The sequence below is a fragment of the Bombus pascuorum genome, chromosome 4 (genome assembly GCF_905332965.1).
Source record: "Bombus pascuorum chromosome 4, iyBomPasc1.1, whole genome shotgun sequence".
NCBI classification, from domain to species: Eukaryota; Metazoa; Arthropoda; class Insecta; order Hymenoptera; family Apidae; genus Bombus; species Bombus pascuorum.
In genome coordinates, this window is record NC_083491.1 from 18,049,614 (window position 1) to 18,071,727 (window position 22,114).

The window sequence follows — 22,114 nt, forward strand, 5'->3', positions numbered from 1 at the left end:
AAATAAGTAGGTAATAATACTGACACGAGAGAATAAATGAAACCAAGCTTTTTTGCTGTACTTGAAATCTACGTAATTTACCAACAGATGTTATTATTAAATAATTTAATTATTGCATACTTAACTTTATTTTGTATATAATAATAATATTATTATTATACTCTTAACCAAAAGGATAGTAAATAAAAATATAATAATCGTTATATTCATTGTTAAGTAAAAAAAGATGAGAAATAGTATTTTGATTAACTGATCACCGTTGCTACTTATGATTGATATCAACTAATTATTGATATTAATTACTAGTGTTCGATTAATAATACCTTGTTATTCGAAAATATGAAATGTATAACAAATTACAAGAACTTGTGTAAAAAGTAAGATTTTTAACACCGCGCAATAATTCTTGAGTAACCTATGCAACTCCGAGTATAACTCAATCTCTAACTGCACTTATTATTATTTCACACTTTTTAATTGTTTCATTTACATCTATTCATTCTTTGTATGGTGTAATTTAATATGATGCTTTCAAAAATGAGGAATAATAAAATAAAAAGTATATGTATTGCATTATTGTATTGTAATAAAAAACGAGATAATTCTAACCAATTATATTATTAAACTATATTTAAAGTACTTAAAATTTTTATTTATTTTTTATGTATTCATTGTACAATTAACATTTCTCATTATTTTGGCTAAGCAAATTCTAAGATACAATTGCGTGGTGACAGAGATCATGAAAACCTTAGTATAATACTTAATTTATAAATTTGTACATTTCTGTCCTGATGTTCAATTAATAAAATATTTCGATAAAATAAAACTAAATATAATTAATAGCGATAATATAACTAACAAAATAAATTTCATTTTTTTATTTTAAAAAGTTTCCCATAGTATAACGAAAGAAATGTATATCAAGGAATAAGAAATTCTATATTTCCTTTGGCTTAAATTATTTTATTTTAAAGAATCCAATTAACAAAACAACATAGAAAATTGAAGCAAATTAATTAAAACTTAATTTTCTATTATTTTTGGACACATATTTAAAATTCTATTATAACTCAAAATCTCTACTTTCATATTGTATCACCCTTATTTCAAATAAAAATTTAATCACTTGCACGCGTGAAATTTTTGATTCCGCTCCATAGCACAGCAAATGCGAATTGAACTTTCTTCCTCGCATATCCTGGCGTTACTCGTACCAAGGTCATTGATTCCTCCAGTAGTTCCGGCTTAGTTTCTGGGCCAGGTTAACCGAGCTAACAGTGCTACCAACGTCGACCGGAATACCATCATCAACCGTGACGTTGACATATCTTGATACGAATATGTACAAATATTTACAAGTATGTGCTTACCTATATATTATATACATGTATGTACGTACAATATCAGCAGCCGGATAGCCGAACAGTTGGACACAATCGGACCAATAACAAATCCAGTAAGTACACGCAATTTAGTTCTCGACCCATTCACAAATCGTCCCTTACGTATATCGTTCTTTCATTACTCTTTCTTCGTTTCTTTCATTTCTATTTCTCAAGAATTTTTAATCACATGATAGCTTAAGCTTGAAGTCGTTCATAGATTTTTAATAGAATCTTCTACCATATTAACTATATATGTACTTTTTGATTGCTTACAATTTTGAAAAATTAAATTTTAAGTACGCGTTTATTAAACTTTTATTTCGACATTTAGGATTATTCAACAATTTTGCATCAAACACGTACGTAAAGAGAACAAGAGATTATTTATTTATTTATTATTTATTTATTTATTATTTATTAAGATCGCATTTATTTATCGCATTCTTGATATATAATGCCAAATTTCTTATACAGTATACACTGCTTTTATGCATTAATTTCAATAAATACGATATTGAAAATAAATTGCAAATGTTCTCTAATCGATCTGTCATCTTTCAGATTCATCCCTTTTATGCCAAAACCATGAATACCCAAAATTTTCACTCTATCAGTAAAGTAGCTGGCTAAATACTTTTTCTTTTGTCTCTAACTACATAAATTAAAACGATGCGCATAACTAATTACAAGCTTCAGTCATCATCTCCAAAATTATCTGATCATCTCACATTTGATTGTAAATTTCTATAATCTTGTTGAATCTTATATAATCAACCTTTATACTTTTACTGTTATTTTCACAATATCTTACTATTATTTATAATAATAAAATCATATAACATTATTTTATTTTTATTATCATGTAGCGATTGATCATTTATTCAGTTTGCTAATCGAATTAAAACATTGTGTATATAAAGCATTGTAAATAATTTAAAATCATATATACCGTTACAATCACGTTACATCAGATACGAATTATGCCGTGATTTCTTATATTGTATATGTATACATATTTTGATCACTAAAGGAAGAAGAAGTTGAAATATTGATGAAATGTAATAAAAAAATATAACTATAAAAGGTATACAAGTAGGATATTCAGTAGGATCTCATTATAACTAATGTCTACTGTATGATATTTCATCATTAATTTTAATGGCGTTTAATCATAGTAAAGCCTCAAAACACAAAGAAAAAGACTTTAGACCCAAGCGAAATATTTCTAGTATGTATACATATAGCTTTGCAAGTAACGCATTCAAGTCACAGTATCTAACACCTTAACCTTCTTCATCGATTAAATTATAAGTGAAACATAATTTATATAATTTATCTAAAAATTCCTATCTTATCTAATCTCTTATATTATAATGAATATATTGATATGGTGTTTCTGACGTTGTTTGAGTTTTCGAATGACGTCAGATGCTGCACAAGTTAGATGACGAACTACGACACGATGATCGCGTAGGTAGGTAAATACGGTGACGTTAACAGAGCAAAGTGAGGCAAGGCAAGGCAAGGCAAGGCAAGGCGATGCAAGGCAAGGCAAGGCAAGGCAAGGCAAGGCAAGGCAAGGCAAGGTAAGGCAAGGCAAGGCAAGGCAAGGCAAGGCAAGGCAAGGCAAGGCAAGGCAAAGTAAGGCAAGGCAAGGCAAGGCGATGCAAGGCAAGGCGATGCAAGGCAAAGCAAAACAAGACGATACGAGACAAGACAAAGCAAGGTAAGACAAGGCAACACAAGACAAGTCGAAGAAAGTTAAAAGAAGGCAAGGAAACAGAAGGCAACGGTGGACTCAAGAGGAGGAAGAAATAGCAGGAATCTTGTTTCGTTGGCTTCTGGTTGGCCAGTTCTTTCCAGCACTTTGCAACGTCAACTTCGCGACCAGCAGCGTGCCAGTCGTGCCAGAGATGGAGACACCTTATCCGCTTGCAACTTCCTCTTTGAAAATCATTCAAAGGGAATGACAGTGACCCACTTGCCGGTTTCAGGTGCGCGACTCGTCAAGGATATTCCAATTTACAATCTTACACAGTTATACATATATCAACTATTTACACGCTTGTGATTGTATCTTTGTTTTACGTGATCAACTCGACTCCTGTTCTGTTATGTGTAATTATTATTTCGGAGATTAAACAAACGAAGGAAGAGCATGAAATTTTAGCTACATCAGTAATCGGACACCGCGCGCTCACATGGCTAAATCTTCTGCGATGTACTTATACTACCAAGATAAGTATTTTCAATGATTTTGCTGCACTTTCAAAATTACGCTTATTTACATTTTTTTAAACAACTTCTCGCATTTACTATATGTGATACGTTTTTAAGATAAGGTTCCTTTACTAGCAATAATACAAATTATCTGCCCAACATATTATTGTATCCAAAATAGGTGTAAAAACGTTTGCGTCAATTTACTCGACTTATTATCGTGACGCGCCAGATTTAGCAAGAACACTTGTTTCAATAAAGTATACGTCACTCGGTAATTCTAATTTTTACGCTGACGTTATTTAAAATCACTTCGTGCTATACGTTTGTTTTTTCCGTGTAAACGATGCTGTTCCTATACAGTGAGTCGCTCGTATAATCTGTATGTGGAGTGTTTTTAATGTACAGGAATTCATATAGGATTGCAACGTAATCGAAATTTGTGCCAGTTGCTTCTGTCGACACGTTCTACTTCAGCTCTTCCACATCCTTTCTGTAACCGGGCTATGAAAGTCGATTATCCTCTATAGAATTCTTTTAACACTAGAAATGCCAGAACTTCCGTTTTTTCGTTTTTCCTTTAGTTATACTCTTTTTGCACCTTGATATAAAACAATCACACTAGAGAACCATTTAACATTATTTTAAATAAAACAGAAAGACAGTACCAGTTGTATTTTATAATTTTATGTATTCTACTTTTTATTCGAATAAATATTTCTTAAAATGATTTTTATATTTTACTCGATTAAAGTTTTTTCGATAAAAGTTTACCCATATAAAGACTAATGATTATTTATATATATATAATATCCTATATATATGTCTGTAGATATTTATACTATAAGAAACGAATCGACATCTTTCATCGTGAAACTTTGTTTTCTATATCGGACATAATATTGAACCCAGTATTGAGTACGTTATACCTATTGTTTTATAAGAAATGAATCGTTATACAATATCGATAGACAAAGAGTACATACCCCTTAAAAATACTACAACAGTTGTTAGTCGTTTTTACTATAATTTGTCTCGAATTTGAAAGAAATGAGCGAGAAGATCGAATCGAAATGAGGACAAACAACTGCGTTAGTAGTTGAATAAGTTTGGAATGCAGCCACGGTCGGTATGCGGAGTATTCTCTCATCCTGTTGCAGTAGAATTGAGTGCGATCCTGGAACGCGGAAACTCCAAGTAACCGCTCCTAAGAAAAGTTCCGAGACCGATCTGCTCGACAAAACAAAAAGATTGAACAATCGAGAACCGCTTACACATACATAGATACATATGTATGTAGGTATATCGTATATTCATATATATCTCTCCCTATTTTCATCCTATTTTTTATCCTTCCTTCTTCTGAATGCTTATCTTGCGATTTACGCCAGTTTTATGTATATTTTGAAGAGAATATTCTGACTAGTGTACAGGATGCATCGCTTAACTGTCTCCATGATTTTTTAGGTCTATAATTTATCTCTGTAATTTAACAAAAAAATGTTTTGAATACAAGTTAATCAACTTTCAATCGCTTATAAATTGCGATATAAGAAATTTTCAAAATTTGTTCTCTCGCTAAAAAGTCAAGAATACCTTGACACTACGTATTTTTGACTTGATACTGTTACAACCGATATTAAGACAAGTTCAACGACCTACTGTATTATGACCTTGAAATGAATGTTGGAATATCGGCTTAATGAAGACAAATGCAATCGTTAAAAATTATTTTATTTCAATTAAATTACACAGTTTAAAATGCTAAACTTCAATAAGAAAAATGTTAAGCGTATTATGTACATTATTATGTACAATTATATCATGTTACGTTATATACATTATTGCAAAAGAAGCATAAACAGCAGCGCACATCAATCCGCATATGTCAAGAAATTCGTTGTGGTAGCATTGTAATAGCAACCAATACAAATTTACTACATCGTTCGAAATTGTGCTTACAAAACTATGTGCTACAATTCGAATATTCATCATAATTGAATGCACAAAGGTACTGATATACTACATAAGGCCGTTTATGTTCCTTTTATAATGTGCATATAATTAATATTTTTGTTATTGAAGCCCACCATTTTGAAATTTTGATATGGATAATTTCAAGATTCACGGTCATGTCAAGATTATAGTATAGTAAGTCGCTGAACTTGTCTTAACATCAGCTACAACAATATCACTTCGAAAATACGCAATGTCATTTACAGCCTAAAAGTTAGAGTAAGTAGAAAAGTAAACAAGTTACAGGTAAGTTTAACTTTTTTGTCGAATAAACAAATTCTGAAAATTTCTTATATTACAATTTGTAAGCAATTAAAAGCTGATTAACTTTTATTCGGAACATTGTTTTGTCAAATTATCGGAAATGCTTGAGAATCATGGCGACTAATTACGTGCTGCACCTTGTATATCGTACGATTTGAAACCTCATTTCTGATTCATAATCAATTTTCATTCCAGCTTCTTGTTTCTTATATTTTACGTGTTCAAACGTCAGATTTTCAAGTTCATACATGCATATCTATTTTATGCAGTAGTGTAGACTACAGTAAGTACATACATACTGTATATGGTACTTAGACCACCTATTTTAACAAGTTTCATAACGACGAATAAACATATTTTTATGATTTCCCAGATTCGCGAGTTTTATTCAAATAGTGCGGTAAATAAAGTTCTGATCTAAACGTTATGGGGTATATATGGAATTATTTAAAGCGAGTCAGGAAAAGAAAAGAAGTGAAAAAAGGAACTGAACTCTCTGTAATACTAAATATAATAGTGAATGGCAGAAACTATGAAATAAGTAGATATATTGTACAATTATTTGGTAGTAGCATTTTGAAAGAGTAAAAGTAGGTATGACAAACGAGAAACTAGATGTAAGAAGAATCAAGAAATGGAAAAGCCGAATTATAAAAGAAAAATATCAGTAATGTTGAAAAACTCAAATTCATTGCATGTCCACTTGTTCATTTTTCATTTCTTTGTTTTTATTCCTGTATTAGATCGCTTATTTGGTAATCTAACTTAACTAACTATTGCTACTACAATATATTAGCTTACTTTACTACAGAAGTTACGAATATTAATCGATAATTCAAATAGTGTACTCTCCGATATTAAAAGTAATTCATTAATCATATCAAATAATCGCAAAAAATAAATTTATAAAAAACTCGGTTGATCTAGTGAAAGACTAACATCATCATTTCGTATTTATTTCGTATTTATAGCAAATATATTTTCTGTTTCTGAAGTTTGCAAATATATGCTCAATTCAACGATTATTGTTTAATATCTGTTGTAATATAAAAAAACATGCAACACATGAAAAAAGGCGAAATTATTCGAAATTTGACACTACAAGATCCGTAGTTACAAACTTCTTCGTTTATTCGAATGATATTCTTTTACATAGTATGTATCTATATTGAGAAACTATATTTTTATTTTTACCACAAAACTTTAATAATTCAAATTTACCATAAAGCTATAGTATTGGGTACGTGAATTAATTTGCTTTAGCATCGTAGTGATATTTCGCAAAAAGAAACGTTTGTTAATTATTTTGTACAACAACAATATCGTTAATGTAGTAGTTGACATATCTTTGCTCGAACATAGTTAGCGTCTTCACACAAATTAAGAAGTAAATAGAAAATGAATATAGCTACATATACATACATGCATTCTCCGTAATTTAAATAAAAATATTAATAAAGATTCTCAATGTATTGCAATACGTATACATATATAATTAATACAATTCCATAAACATGGAATTTATCAGCATAAACAATCCACGAAACTGTCGATCTCTTAAATATTCGTTATTCAAATATATTTAATCAAATGAAAGATAAAATGAAAGACAATTTCATTGGATAACCAAGTAATCAAATAATCGAAGAAAAAATCATTTTCTTGTACAAATAAACTACATCAATTATATAAAAATATTTTAACTATCATATCCGTAACTACAGGAGCCGAACATGATATATGTACATATTATGTACCTAAATGAATAATCATTTTTCAAATATTTCATTTAAATAAAATAACAAAGTGGACTCGTTAGAAAGTAGCAAAAAAGAATTTCGTCAAATTTTTGTCAATGACTTTTTCTTGAACCGTGGCGATACGATAAAAATGATGCTCTCTAATTGGTCAGAGATGCGTGGATCGTGCTGAAATTTACGTAACACGTGAATTCATATGTTACGATAATGAGACCGGCGATGACGACAACGTTGTGAGCCGAAACGCCTTGCTAAAAATTAAGAACATTCGTGATTAAAATTATCATCGATCGTGTGCTTCGAATGTAGTTGAAAAATTAAAGAAAAAATGAAGAACGCAAAAATTGCCACAAGCAGCGTGAAAAAGTGCGAAAAGTGCTATGAAAAATACAAAACACGTACTCTTGTTGTCGAACAGTTTTTGAAATCTACTGATCAAAATGATATTTTCGAAATCATACTTTGTCGCTCTTGAATTAGAAATTATTCGAATAACGTCGCCAAGAACATTCGTCAGGAACCATCTACTTATTCTCGTGATTACTTATCCGAACGATATTCCGAGAATCGTGAACGACGTTTCTTCTCCCACACAGCTACGGAAAAGCGAAGGAAACTGTACATATCTACAGAAACGTAAGGAGCTAATAAGACTTAGTATTAAGTCCTTAATTAGACCTTAGTTTAAAATACTTTCGTATGGAATAGAAATAGACACAGAATATTGAATGAAGAGTACATATTTAAGTATATCACGTAAAATATATATTTCACGTTAAACGTAGTAACATCTACTTTTTACGCGACAGATTAAGTATATTCTATATTTACCGATACGTGTAAATGTATTGTTCTCAATATGTACTTCTTTCACAACAAAAACGTATTACGAAATCTATTATAATCGTATAAACGTATTAGACTCTATTTCAAGAAATGATGGTTATTTTAATTAAAAACTGAATGTAATATTAATGATGCGCTTATATCTGACTTCGAGCAATAAATAAATTCGAAATAAGTATTAAAAAGAACCGTTCGTTAAGCTTAATTACTCGATGGCAGTATTAGACATTTACCAATTCAAATGCATGTTTTATGAACAACAATCGTTAACAAATCGAACCTAAACAAATTTAATTTGATTTTGCATTTATTTGGGTTACAAATAATATTGCAGGATTATTTAACAACGTAATGGTATTTACTCTTTATTAGAACTATCCTTACCTCGATTATCCTTGAATAATAGATGTACAAACCCGTGTATGTAAAATGTGTTTTCTGTAAAGAAATTTATACTTTTGTTGTCGTTATTACAATCAATAGGATATCATTTAAAGAATTATTTGAAAAAAAATCTAGTTAAATAGAATATAAGATGTTTGATAGTGAAAATAGTACAGAGCAAAGACATTTTCTTGCTTAAATAAACTAGCGCAAATATTTTATTCAAATAATGCCTAATTTTAAATTTGTTATTAATAACAATTAACGATGAAATTTTCGTTATATAGGTAAATAGTAGATTGTATAATCACGAAAATCGTCAAGACAGATATTTAATTGTCAATTGTATTAAAAACTGGATTAATTATCAGGTTTAACTATTAGAGTCCATTAGATTAATGATTAAATATTAAAACTCTTTCTAATGTAAAAGTAATTTGTAATCACCAACCAACGATTAATTTCATCCATCGATTAAATCGAACGAAATTTTTGATGACCAATACGGTCTTTTAACTATAAGTATTGGTCAATTCATCAAATTAAAAGTATTAATTAATCGATGCTCTTGATATATATAGCGCTATATATATAATTTCTATATGTAGAATTTTTTGGTAATAGTTCATGTGACGAATAATTTCATTAACTATAATAAAATTATTTATCGCAGAAATGATAATACTTGTTAGAATATAAAATTTTACTTGAAATAATGTTATAATATGCATATACATATACACGTAGATATATGTATGTATGAAGTAATCGCGAATCTAAGTATGTATGCTTATGTGCATCTGTTCGCGTACAGGTTGGGTAAGCGATCCGAATGATGAGTTACGAATACATGATCTGGGATGAGACGAACGTTTATGATGGCACATCGATAAAACGTAACAAACGGAGAGAGACTAAAGAGAATGCATGTAGATGTGTGGTGGTATGTGAAAATTGAACCATATATGACAAAAATGCATGTGTACATATACATAAAAAGTCTGGTGTGATTGTTACAAGTTAAAATATTAATCGTAAGGATCATAAGGAATATCAATATTTGTACTTTATAGCATTATAACTTATTTCATGAGATTAACAAAATTATAAAATTATCTTCTTTCTCTTGCAGAATAATGCATCATCTTCGTATGGCCTAAGAAATGATAAAACGATCAAAATTGAAATTCCGAAGATGGACAAATCACAAATCACGAGCGGTGTGTCCGGATGAGGTCTCCGTCGACCGTGATTTAATTTCATAAGGTCGGTGGGACTTTCGTCCGTTTGCAAGACTCGATGAGTACATCACGTATAAATTTCTATTTCTTGTGTAAAATGATATGCGTATCAATGATAATTCAACGATAATTTTGCATTATTTCAAAACATCTACTATTAGGAATCAAATTCATTACGAATTATATACACATGTATTATGTATATATGTATATGTATATGTATATATATATTTACAAGTTTATTAGCAATTACTTACTAATTCACTAGCTTGGTATTAAATTGGATATAGGGTATTCAAGAGATTAAATAAACGAAAAAAAAATTATATAAATCCATGTATATTCGATACTATCACCAGTTGGTTACAACAACATAACAAATTGGTTACAAGTAAGTAAAGATTGCTCTTTTGTGACATTCTCGCATATGCATATACATAAATGTGCAGGATATTCGAAACTGATTTGAGCATCATAGCGTTATTCTAAACCTCTGGAACGGCGAAGATCTGCGAAAGAAAGTAGCAGCGAACTTGACTTCGAGCTTAAAATTCAAAGTCGAATTATTTTATGGGCGAATCTGTAGAAAGATTAACTACTCTCCAATTTCGATGATTTTTGGATACATTGTAAAAATCGATATTTTGAATAACTTTTTCCTACGTACAGAAGGGATGGATTCGCTTAGTCTTTGAGATATTTGCGAAAAACTGCTAGTACCACTACAGTGAATTATGCCTATAGCGTATGCGTCAGTGTTGGTTGCCGCCGCCGGCCACTTATCTGCCGTTTATAAACTAGGATCGAGCGAGTTTAAAGGCATTTTGCACAATGTACATATGCGAGGCTTCAAAAGTCGGTTACAACTTTATAACTTATAACTTAATTAAAGGTAAATATCATCATCATGAAAGTCATCATCGATCGATTCACCAACTTTTTCATCGTTTAAAGTCAATACGTAATCTTCGGGAGATCTGGAGTATCCACGCGCAACGGTAGATGCTATTTTTCTCTGTACGTTACGAATGAAATGTGTCGAGAAATAATGGAACTTCTTCCCCAAAAGAACGGTTGAATTGCGATCTATGGTTCCTTTGAGATTTTTGACCCTCATGATGTGTGAAAAACAATGCGGAGGTGTAGAATAACGCTCTAATGCTCGTTACAAATCACTTCCGATCATCCTGTACATACGTATATATGTATATATACTATCTTTCGGTATTTAAATTCAATAGACCAGTTTCTGATATAAAATGCATTATCTCCAAGTAGTTTATTTGGAAAATACTTGTATGTTGTATTAATGAACAATAAAAATATACGATGATACCAATGATTAGACTACAAATTATACATCTATAATATTGTAATTCCACCTAACATGAATGTGAGAATTCAATTGCTTTTAAGCATTTTTCGTTAAGTGAGCGTTAAATTATTACAATTCCATTGTTTCATTCTTCATTAGTACGTTTTTGGAGGTAAATTAATCATCTTCTGTTATAAGCAAGGCAAAGCACAACGTGAAATCGTATCATACATAGATATCGCATTACGGTGCAATATCTCTTTGAAAGAAACAAAAAGGATAATCATGTATCCAATAAAATGGAAAGCGTAAAAAAAATGTTAAACTATCGCGATACGCAATGAGTCTTACGAAAAATTAAGATGAATCTAAGAAAAGGTATTCCAAAAATAATCGCAGATGTTAAAAAATACTTAATCTTTTATGACTAATAGCTAAAATGGTTAGCATTTATCCCTACAAGAAGTTATGTTAAAAGAATCGAATTTGTGTGAAAATGAATAAATTGAAACTTATCATTTTTCATTGAAAAATATTGTTAATTATATAATTTATGGAAAAATACTGCTTATTTTTTATATTATAATAAATATTACGTACCTTTTATAAATGGAAACAAATTAAATATACATACATGCATATATTTGTTTTAAATAAAAAGATTATAGTTGAAAGAAAGTTAAACATTGCATTAAATCTGAGAAAACATACTGGTTGGTTTTTATCATGAATTATTATATCTAATACAACCATAGATCGTTTGTGATGTAACATGGACGAAAAGTTTGCAGCAGAAATTCGCAAAGTGCGGAACTGTGTAATATCTTTGTTCTCTCATCGGTATCGCTGGAACCTGCACTAAAATGGTATCATTTCTTTGGAACACGCAGCCATCACGCGGCAATCGACTGAAGATTATCCACGAATGCATGACGTCCCCCGAACACTCGTCGCATGAACATAAACCATTTCAAGTATGTAAGTAACATTCTCATTATTCTGTCATCGAACATTTCACAGTTTTCGTCTTGAACTATTCTCTCAGTACAGAGTGAATTCCATTTAACTGATTTAATAGTAGCGCAAATAAGAGTAAGTTTCATTTAGTACATATATATATTTATATACCGTATAAGTAAATTTCTATCAAAATACAAAAAATTTGATCAATACCTACTATATTGAATCGAATTATTGAATTTTGTCGAGATTAATACGCGCATGACCATCGATGTGTATTTTTATGATACAATCGGAGAGACAGTAATTCTATATAAAAAAAAATAAAAGATATTAATATAGACTGAAGTTTATTCGTATAACGTTTCATTTTCCACGAAATTATTCTCAAAACAATCCGATTTTACAGTAATTGAAACCTTAAAAGTAACTAATTTTCTGTAACAACAGACGTTATTTATTTCTATCACACAGTTGCTTAACAATAATAAGGTGTAATACATATATATATATATATTTAAACTTTAGACCAAAAATTATATTTTTCAAAATAATTTGATAAAAATTATGCTTTAGAGATTTACATAGAGTTTTATCTCACGTCTGTGCTAATACTTCTGTTCATCACTGTATATGGTTCACTACTTATAATTTTGAGATTATGAAAATATCAGATACAATGTTGACAAACTGTTTCAATATATTATGTGTTGTATTATACGTACAATATAAGCAAGCAGGAGGTGATGCTTTATGTAAAAATACAAATTTTATTATCCGAAATTTTTTTAAAATTCTTTCGTTGTAAATTATTATATGTATACATATAATTAATTAATTATTATATTATATTATATTATATTATATATTATATATATGTATTTTGTAATTGGATTATTTTATTTTTCCTATTTCGTTTCAGTTCTCGTTTAAAATTGCCAAAGAAATATTTATGGTAATTCAGAAAAGCTTCATGTGTACACTATTTACAAATCTAATATCATTATAATTATTGCTTACAAGTGAAATATACAAATGTATTCTTCTGATGAAGTATATAAAAACAATTACCATGGAATTTCACCGCCTTATTTTGTATCACTAATTAAGAAAAGAAACTAATACCGATAAGATTTCATGTAATCGAAACATGTTTCAATTCGAAACCGTACAAGTTAATTACAGTACAGTAAAACGAAAAATGGACTTCTTAATTGTAAACATTATTTTATATGGCATATATTAATAATTTCTTGACAATTTTTCTTCAAGAATCTTATCAAATTTATGTACATATTTTATAAATTTTCCCCTACGTGATCGTTATTAAAGGAGCATTAATACATATTTATTTATCACGATTTATTGTTATGTTTATTATATTTATAACATCCACTATGTTTTTCTAACTTTGTTTTATATTTGATTCATATTGCTGACAATATACTTCTCTTTTAAATTATGCGTTATCATAAAATATACATGAATCAGTCACACTGAAGATCATCTGTTCTTTAAAACAGAATAACTTTTTTAAAATTGGGCTAGACGATTTGAGTTTTTTTAGAAATTAGGTGAATTAGTTTATTAAATGACATATAAAAACAATTTTTAAAAAATTATAATTGTTTAAAATCGCAAAGAAAATAATAAAGGTCGCCTTTTACAACTTTTTTATCTGATCCTGTAATGAAAATTTTAAAAACACATTTTGTAGATTAATCTCAATTATGTATATGCTGAAAGTTTCATCGAAGTCAACGTTGCTGTGAGCTACGCTAAATTCTCATTATTTTGTCATTTCTGTACTTTATTTTACTTTATTTCCTAATTCATAATATTTTTGTTTATTTTGTATTTTACAGCTTTAATCGTTTTTAAAAATTTCCTGTTGCCAGATTAAAATATAAAATCATATGACAAAATGTTTTCTATGACAAAAGCATCGAAGGATAACTTAGTTCAGAGTGAAGTTCATTTGGAATCAAAAGATACTTCGATAATTATGAAAAAATCAATAAATACCGCAGCTTTTTCTCTTGAAAATTGTCAAATTACGAATGACAGTTACGAAATGAAAGCAAAACAAAAAAAGTTGAAAGAAAGTGAAAAACAAGAAAAAACGCAAATAGAAATTGAAAGTCCGAAAGTTTCAAAATCAGAATACCAGCAAATGAAGCCTTCAATCGCAGAATCAAAAAATATTGAATTCAGAGTGGAAAAACTTAAAACAGAAGACAAAGAGTCAAAAAGTTTTAGCGATATTACTTTACATCAAACCAATGTTCCAGAATACAAAATGATTCCCATTGCTGATAAATTTGTAAGTTTCAATCATACATAATGCATCATAATAATTACTTATCATTTTACTAATAATTGCGACATTTTCTTTTGAATGGTAAAAGACAATCTAAATTTAAGCCTTTATATAGATTTGTATTTATCATATTTGTCAACATTTTCGTAATATTTTTATAATATACGAATTTTATATGTACTAAGTCATTTAAGTAATCAAATACTGTTAACGTATTTTCAGGATTTTCAAAAACCCTCGAATGTTGCTGTTCCTCGAAAATGTCCTCCCCTTTCTAGTCCACTATTGAGTGAACGTTCACTTGTTTTAACCACGCATCTTGTACCTTCGCTACCAATTAGCTTATTCGAAGTGCTTGTAGAAGCAATCGAAGTTGCTACCGAAAAACCTGTAGTACTGTTGTATGAACCCAGAAGTGACAGACCAGTTGCAAAAGAAGTTGTGGATATTGGTATGTTATTATTATTATCTCAATCTAATTTTCATATGTAATAATGTATAACGACCTTTCCGTTAATTCTTTCCTTTCCTATCATTCTACCTACATAAATACGTATGTAATGTATGTGAAAACTATTAAGTTGTAATCAAATAATAGAGTAAATTCATATTTTTCAGCTATCTTATCAGCAAGTGCAGACTGGGAAGATGGTGAACTTCTACCTGTGAGTTTCTGTTTCGAACATCATCTTAATAAAGACAATTCATCATGCATTTATGCTGATGTTGTTGTAGCTACAGACCGCGCGCTACACGTACAAGTAAATATCAAATTCAAATATATAATTGTAGTTACAACTAAATAAAAATACAAGTACATTGATTTGAGAAAGGTTTTTATAGGATATTACAGATCTTCGCGGTCATAGATGTTCTCTCCCAGATCGAAAGAAAAATAGTGGAGTAGCAGCATTGTTATTTAATTACTTATACACGAAAGGTGAAAGCCCAGCTTTTTTCGGCAACATGCTTGGTTCGTATATTACATTAAAAGCATGGTTTTTATTTTCAGTATACTATAAAAATGAATAAAAGAATTATAAATTCAATTTTCAGATGCTGATACACAGATTGCTGCTTTACAAATGGTTGCAGGAAAACAAGCAGAAGTTGGAATTTTAGAATCTCCTGTTATTAAGTGCCACAAAAACACATTACCAGGAATCAATTCGCTTCATATTTTAACAAGTTTAGGACCTTTACCACCTTATCGCATCATGATAAAGAAAACACTTTCAGGTACAAAAGTTTTAGGCGTAAAAATTTATAGGACGTATTTCATTCATGCTATAATTTTTTTATGCAATGAATTATGATTTTTACTTTTCATTATATTTGTAGACGTCCTCAAAAGAAAAATTACAACTTACTTACTAAATATAAATCAAGACAGAGAATGGATAGATAGATTCGCTCCTTTTGGGATTACTAGATTTGCTACAAATTTTGAAAAATTATACAACCTCGACAGTGTAAAACCTGTAATTACAAGTGTACCGTACTACTAAGATTATGTTATTCGTATTATTTATAGGCATATGCATAATTATACATACATCACTTATTATTTTTACATCTTTTGCATTCTTTCCTCACACATTAAAAGTTTAATAAATATGACATTCAAATAATGATTTTTCATATGTACAAATTACTTTAAAATATTTTCGCACGAGCAAATTCTTGCAATATCCAATAATGTTTTACGAGTATCGATAACAGTCAGAAATTTATAATTAGAAATTAAAGAAATTGATTCGGTGGTATTATCATCACCAAAAATTTGGAGGTAGTTGACCATCAGGAGGGGATATAGAACCTTTTGCTAAGCTATTTCTCAAAAATTCTTCAAGTCGTACCAATGGACCACTCCCGATAGATCCTACATTTTTCATGCGTGGATAATATTCTTCCGACAATAAAATTAACAACTTATAGAATTGTTTTGGATAAGCAATCCATAATGTGTTTCCAGCAACTTCAAGCATATCCAATAAGAAAGTTGCACAAAGATCTGATATTTCTTTTCGCGGTTCTGAAACAAAATTACAAAATATTACTGAGACTCCAATACAATTTTCTGTAACTTTCTAGATATCTATATTACCAAAATTTAAAATAGCAGCCAACCATCGCCATGCATTTTGGAGTCCATGTGGATTAGTTTTAGCAATTCCTTTCCTTTGAGTAGTGATAGTAATAGAAGCATACAGTCTCATTAAACCGGACATTCTTTTCAAAAATTTATCATGCTTTTCAATTGTGCCATCTTCAGCATATTTATAACCCATTAATTTATAATAATCATCATCCGATTGTCCTACCATTCTTGGCATAAAGATAGGAACCGTAAATGGGCAAACATTGTAAAAATGTGATAAAAGCAAATCTCCGAAATCGGAATGATCGCTCCAAAGAGCTACGATTATAGCAGCGATAGGAAATGCCATCTTTGGTTTACTTGAAACAAGCGTCTCACCTTGATTCTATTAAAATGAATCATATATGAAATCTGTTATAATTTAAAATACTTGATACAAATATAAGATTTATATAAAATTACATACAACTAATTTTTTAGCTAGAATGTTTTTACAATAATCTGCCCCATATGGATGTCCATTAACATTTGGCCAAGATTTCCCCATAAGCAGAATATGTAATCTTTCATATTTATCTGTCAGATGTTGTTGATTAATACCAGATATTGCATTTACAGGTATATTTATTGCTTTCTGACATTCAAATCTAAATTTTTTCATACTTGGAGATTGTAAAATCTCATCAAATATTTTTACATAATTTTCTAAAAATTTTTTATTATTCACATATATTTCTAACAATTCTTTATCGACATATTTATACAAATGATCTGTAAATAAAACGGTATGTATTTATCACTAATTTATTAAGAACATAAATTACAATTATGGCACAAACTTATTTTACCTTTATCTGATTCGGTCGTTGATACATTTCGTTCTACATTAACAATTACAGATTTTCTTTCTTGTGAAATATTTGTAGAAATCACGTTCTCTGTTTGCACATTTCCCCTTTTTTCTTCCTCTTTATATTTTTGTACTTCGTTATCAGTACTTGTTTGTTCTGAAATAATTGGCTCGTGAACTGTTTGACTGTTGCTAAATGCCTGTTGTGAATCTGACAATTGTGTTGTATGAGAATGTATTGTATTTTCTGCTCCAGTTAAATTTACCTCACACCCAACATTTATTTTATCTAAGGTATATAAAAAACAATATATAAAACACATAATATAAAACAATAAAGAACTGTGTGTTTGTACAAAATCTAACAAGACAAGACATAATATACAGTACAAAACTTACCTATTTCTGATTTAAATATACTTAACATTTCATCAATTTGTTGAACCAGTTTTACCATAATATTCAAATCGGCGGGTTTTATTTCACCTATCTATGGATAAAATACATATACATATATGTATTTTTGTATCTTTCATATACTATATTTAATAAAGTTTTATTGTTTTACTTTTTACCTTAACTTTTTCATCTATAAACTTCAATTGGAGATGCAACTCTTCTAATTTTATATCATAAGAAGATAATATTATGGCAAAAGAATTTTTGTCTTTACAATTTTCAGAAAGTGCTATGATATCATGATATTCCATTGCATATTTCTTAAAATTATTATTTTTCTGGTCATATATATTTCTTAAAATCATTATTTCTTTGGTCAATTCTTCTTTCTCTTTCATTTCTTTTCTGTATTCTTCAATTTCTTTCTGTCGTTCGTGTCTTTTACGTATTTCTTCCTGTTCTGCCATTCTTTCTTCTGCTAGTATATATGCATAGTTCTCCTTAGTTTTGCGTTCACGTTCTTTAGCCATATGTGAACGTGACATTGCCATACGTTTCTGTATAACTTTCCCATTTTCTTTCATATGTTGCCAATGACGTGCAATTTCTTTCTAAAAAAGAAAATCACATTTTTTATGATTCTATACGTTTGTTATTTATAGAATAATTTATATTACTGCTTTATACATACATATATTTTCGTAGATTAATTTTTAAAAATTTTATTTGCCTAGCAAAAGTTTTCAATTTTCACCAAACATCATCATTTTAACTACTAAAGATGTGTATATAAAGGTTGTGGACAAACTTTGAAAACATGTAGTATTCATCAAAACTGATCTTAATAAACATGAGTTCAAAAACAATTATCTTTGGAGTTGCAAGATATTTATACACTTATACAAGTGTATAAAAGTATAGTGTATAGTAAACCAGTTGCTTTGTTAAATGAGTTGATACAACAAATTGAAAACTGCTGCTAAGAAATAAATAAAATGCCAAAGATCTCTCAATGTGTGATATGCTTCTATGAGAAAACATGCCTGGGTGTATGTTAAACTGAACATGAGGCATATTAAACATATGCTGTAAAGATTATCGAAAAAACTACTTTGTAACTCAGAAATTGATGATTTTTGAATTCATGTTTATTAAAACCGTTTTGCTTGTTTTGATGAGTACTATATACTTCTAAAGTTTGTCCTCATCTGTTATATACATCCCATATATTTTTTGTTTCCATAGCACAACATTTTCATTAAGTATATTTTGTATAATTATCGCACAGTTGAAAAAGGATAATTACTCACATAATTGTCCATAATATTCACTTACAAAATGTTGCTTTTCAAAAATTCCATAGGAAACAAAGGTAATTATTTAGAAGTTTGCTCTGTTCACTGATTTCAATGATTTTTGAATATGTTGTTGGAAGCATGATTCTGAACAACTTTTTCCTATACATGTAATCACCACTCTGACTTAGTTTCTAAGATGTTCACAAAAAACAAAAAGACAATGAATCCTGCATATATATTTGTATCTGTGACACAGTCACAAGCATAGTCGACATGTTCGCCACTTGACAATCTGTTTATATTCATCAGTTATTACATGGATCTCATTATCTTTGTATCATACTTTACAAATCTAAGAAATGTCTTCAAAAATTTTACTTCAGCATAGATCTCTGTTATTATTTTTTAGGTAATTTATTACTACTTTATACAAGGATTGCCGCTCGACGGGTTAGAAAATGTAACTCAAAACCAATACATCGATGATATTTACTTGTAATTGAGTTATAACAAACATTTCTTGCAACCTCACATATGCAGCTGAGCTTCCATTTAAAGGAACCATGCAATATAGCCATGCTCGCCCAACCCTCGTTTATATATATAGAGTTTATATAAGTTTATATATATATATATATATATATATATATATATATAGTGTTTCGTTTAACTGAAAACAATAGAATATCTCATAAGGGATTAAAGTTATCAAAAAAGGAAATATTTCAACAAAAGTTAATGTATGTAACTTAACATATAATACATAACGATAAAACGTATCAATTTACCATATGAAAGACAAAGACATTGTAAACATAAGAATACTGCTTCGCGTCTTCCTTTGTCTTTCATATGTTAAATTTGATAAATTGAAGTCAAAATATCTGCTAAACTAATAATTCTTCATTAATAGGTTAATACCTTTTTACAAAAAATGCGACGATGGATCGATTAATACATTAAAAAATATATGGTTCTATTTACAAAAATGAAGTTGTCCATAAAATCTCCCTCACAACCTGCCAAAATATAATTTGCACCATATCCCTTTGCGGACTACCACCACATATACACGTTCTGCGTAAACCATCAATTTGGCCGAGGAACTCATATATGAATTTGACGAAAACAACTGATAGAGCCAAAAGACTCATATATGGGTCATACGTAAACGCGTCACTATGGTCGAGAAACTTATATATTTCATATATGCGTATATATAAAAGACTCATATGTGTGTCATTTTGTTTATCTTGTGGAGAATCTGTATACGTACATATGTATAGAATTTGACATCTTGGAATGCTATGAACGAAAATCGCGTTAAAGCAGGAATGTGCCCTGGCAATTTTAGATGACTATCGCGGCAGCAGCTTGGTCCCACGGTACAGTTGATTTAGGACCATTCCGTCCGCAAAACGATATGATATCCATTTGAACCAAATAACTTTTGTTATATCTTTAATCTCTCGTGATATATTCTAGCGTTTCCACTTACATAAAACACCCTGTATATTATAAACAAAAGGTAAGAGATAGGTCTAAGTTAGGTTGTATCCAGCCGCTGCCATAAGGCGACCGGCAACCAAACCAACGCATACGCTGCTATGGATACACAGTTATAGGCAGAATTCATTTTAGTGGTACCAACAGTTTTTTTTGCAAATATGTAGGTTAGAAACTAGAGTCGAGCGGTGGTTATATACATAGGAAAAAGTTGTTCACAGTCATGTCCCTGACAACATATTCAGAAATCATCGAAATCGATGAGAGAAACGAACTTTTAAATAATTAAATGAAACAAAATAATATCTATTGATTAAGCTACATGTTGCATGCAAATTATATTATACAGAAGTTATACTTATTTGAAAGTAAAATAAAAATATATCTGTATTACCTGAACTTCTTCTTTTCTTTGATATTCGCTTTCTAAGAGAATTTTTTCAACTGAGAAGGTAATGCCACTTTGCATATAAATTTTATGCTGTGAGCAGACAGATTTTTGTGGAACTGTAATATTACAAGAATTCCGTTCATTTTCTATATTTTCTGATCTTTCACTTTCACTTTCATTCACTATTGAATTCGGACCAATTGCAATTTTATCCACTTCACCTGATATGCGAGAAGCTTTTTGCAAAGCAGATACTTTAAGACAAGCAAAATCAGAAGCGATATCCTCCATATTTTGCACCTGCCAAAAGATCAAAATATAATATTACTAAACTGTAAAAGTTTATAATATTATTATTTAGTTATACTCACAATTTCGTCTTTAGTGCTTACAAAATGAGGCATCTTTGCATTTACGTTACAGAAAATAAAATATGAAGTAATAAATTTCAAAAGATCGGATATTTACAAAAGGTTGCAGGTGCAAGTATAACCTATAAATTTATACTCGATCAAATTTATTCCACATACAGAGACATGTATACATACTGTTACAAAGTATACTAATATAGCATTATATACTACACCATAACAAAGTTTATATCAACATTATTTTAGAATATTAACATCTTGCATCTTAATAAAAACGTACCAACATACCACTACACACCATTTACTCTTCAATCATACCAAACACTGTACGTCAAAAGTGATAAACTTGAACTAGCAAGAGCAAAAACAAGTGACATGCTAGACATGATCGCATCACTCGCACGCACTGATATATATTCTATGAATACGCGATCTCGTACGCCGAGCATGATGTCGAGTTGATCACGGCTATATTGGACTTTGG

General features: G+C 29.6%; 2 protein-coding genes and 1 long non-coding RNA gene across 5 annotated transcripts; 2 read left to right on the top strand and 1 right to left on the bottom strand.

Moving 5' to 3' along the window:
- The first annotated feature begins 2,749 nt into the window (after positions 1 to 2,749).
- Positions 2,750 to 4,336, top strand: LOC132905957 (uncharacterized). Its single transcript, XR_009657902.1, has 2 exons — positions 2,750 to 2,894; positions 3,040 to 4,336. It is a non-coding gene; the product is annotated as an uncharacterized LOC132905957 (long non-coding RNA).
- An 8,049-nt stretch (positions 4,337 to 12,385) lies between these two features.
- LOC132905951 (uncharacterized) lies at positions 12,386 to 16,287 on the top strand. Its single transcript, XM_060957722.1, has 7 exons — positions 12,386 to 12,526; positions 14,293 to 14,717; positions 14,937 to 15,165; positions 15,333 to 15,475; positions 15,558 to 15,687; positions 15,771 to 15,953; positions 16,056 to 16,287. The coding sequence occupies exons 2-7, from the start codon at positions 14,319 to 14,321 to the stop codon at positions 16,220 to 16,222; spliced, it is 1,251 nt and encodes a 416-aa protein (XP_060813705.1). The 5' UTR covers positions 12,386 to 12,526; positions 14,293 to 14,318; the 3' UTR covers positions 16,223 to 16,287.
- Positions 15,991 to 22,021, bottom strand: LOC132905943 (mRNA export factor Gle1). 3 transcript variants are annotated; one of them, XM_060957694.1, is made up of 9 exons: positions 21,919 to 22,021; positions 21,631 to 21,752; positions 21,263 to 21,559; positions 18,241 to 18,675; positions 18,065 to 18,155; positions 17,664 to 17,954; positions 17,282 to 17,586; positions 16,822 to 17,200; positions 15,991 to 16,749 (listed from the first exon to the last, which is right to left on the bottom strand). In XM_060957694.1, the coding sequence occupies exons 2-9, from the start codon at positions 21,661 to 21,663 to the stop codon at positions 16,487 to 16,489; spliced, it is 2,094 nt and encodes a 697-aa protein (XP_060813677.1). In that variant the 5' UTR covers positions 21,664 to 21,752; positions 21,919 to 22,021; the 3' UTR covers positions 15,991 to 16,486. The 3 variants fall into 3 exon arrangements, with proteins under 3 accessions (XP_060813677.1, XP_060813676.1, XP_060813678.1); XM_060957693.1 differs by having other exon boundaries at positions 21,844 to 22,002; XM_060957695.1 differs by having other exon boundaries at positions 21,929 to 21,945.
- Positions 22,022 to 22,114: the final 93 nt, after the last annotated feature.

What these genes read in the sequence shown, in the direction of transcription:
- LOC132905951 (XM_060957722.1), top strand. Translation starts at nt 14,319, where the DNA reads ATGTTTTCTATGACAAAAGCATCGAAGGATAACTTAGTTCAGAGTGAA. An exon ending in TTCCCATTGCTGATAAATTT is followed by an intron (nt 14,718 to 14,936) that starts GTAAGTTTCAAT and finishes ACGTATTTTCAG; the next exon opens with GATTTTCAAAAACCCTCGAA. An exon ending in ACCGCGCGCTACACGTACAA is followed by an intron (nt 15,476 to 15,557) that starts GTAAATATCAAA and finishes AGGTTTTTATAG; the next exon opens with GATATTACAGATCTTCGCGG.
- LOC132905943 (XM_060957694.1), bottom strand. Translation starts at nt 21,663, where the DNA reads ATGCCTCATTTTGTAAGCACTAAAGACGAAATT. An exon ending in TTCTAGCTAAAAAATTAGTT is followed by an intron (nt 17,201 to 17,281) that starts GTATGTAATTTT and finishes TCATTTTAATAG; the next exon opens with AATCAAGGTGAGACGCTTGT. An exon ending in GGCTGCTATTTTAAATTTTG is followed by an intron (nt 16,750 to 16,821) that starts GTAATATAGATA and finishes ATTTTGTTTCAG; the next exon opens with AACCGCGAAAAGAAATATCA.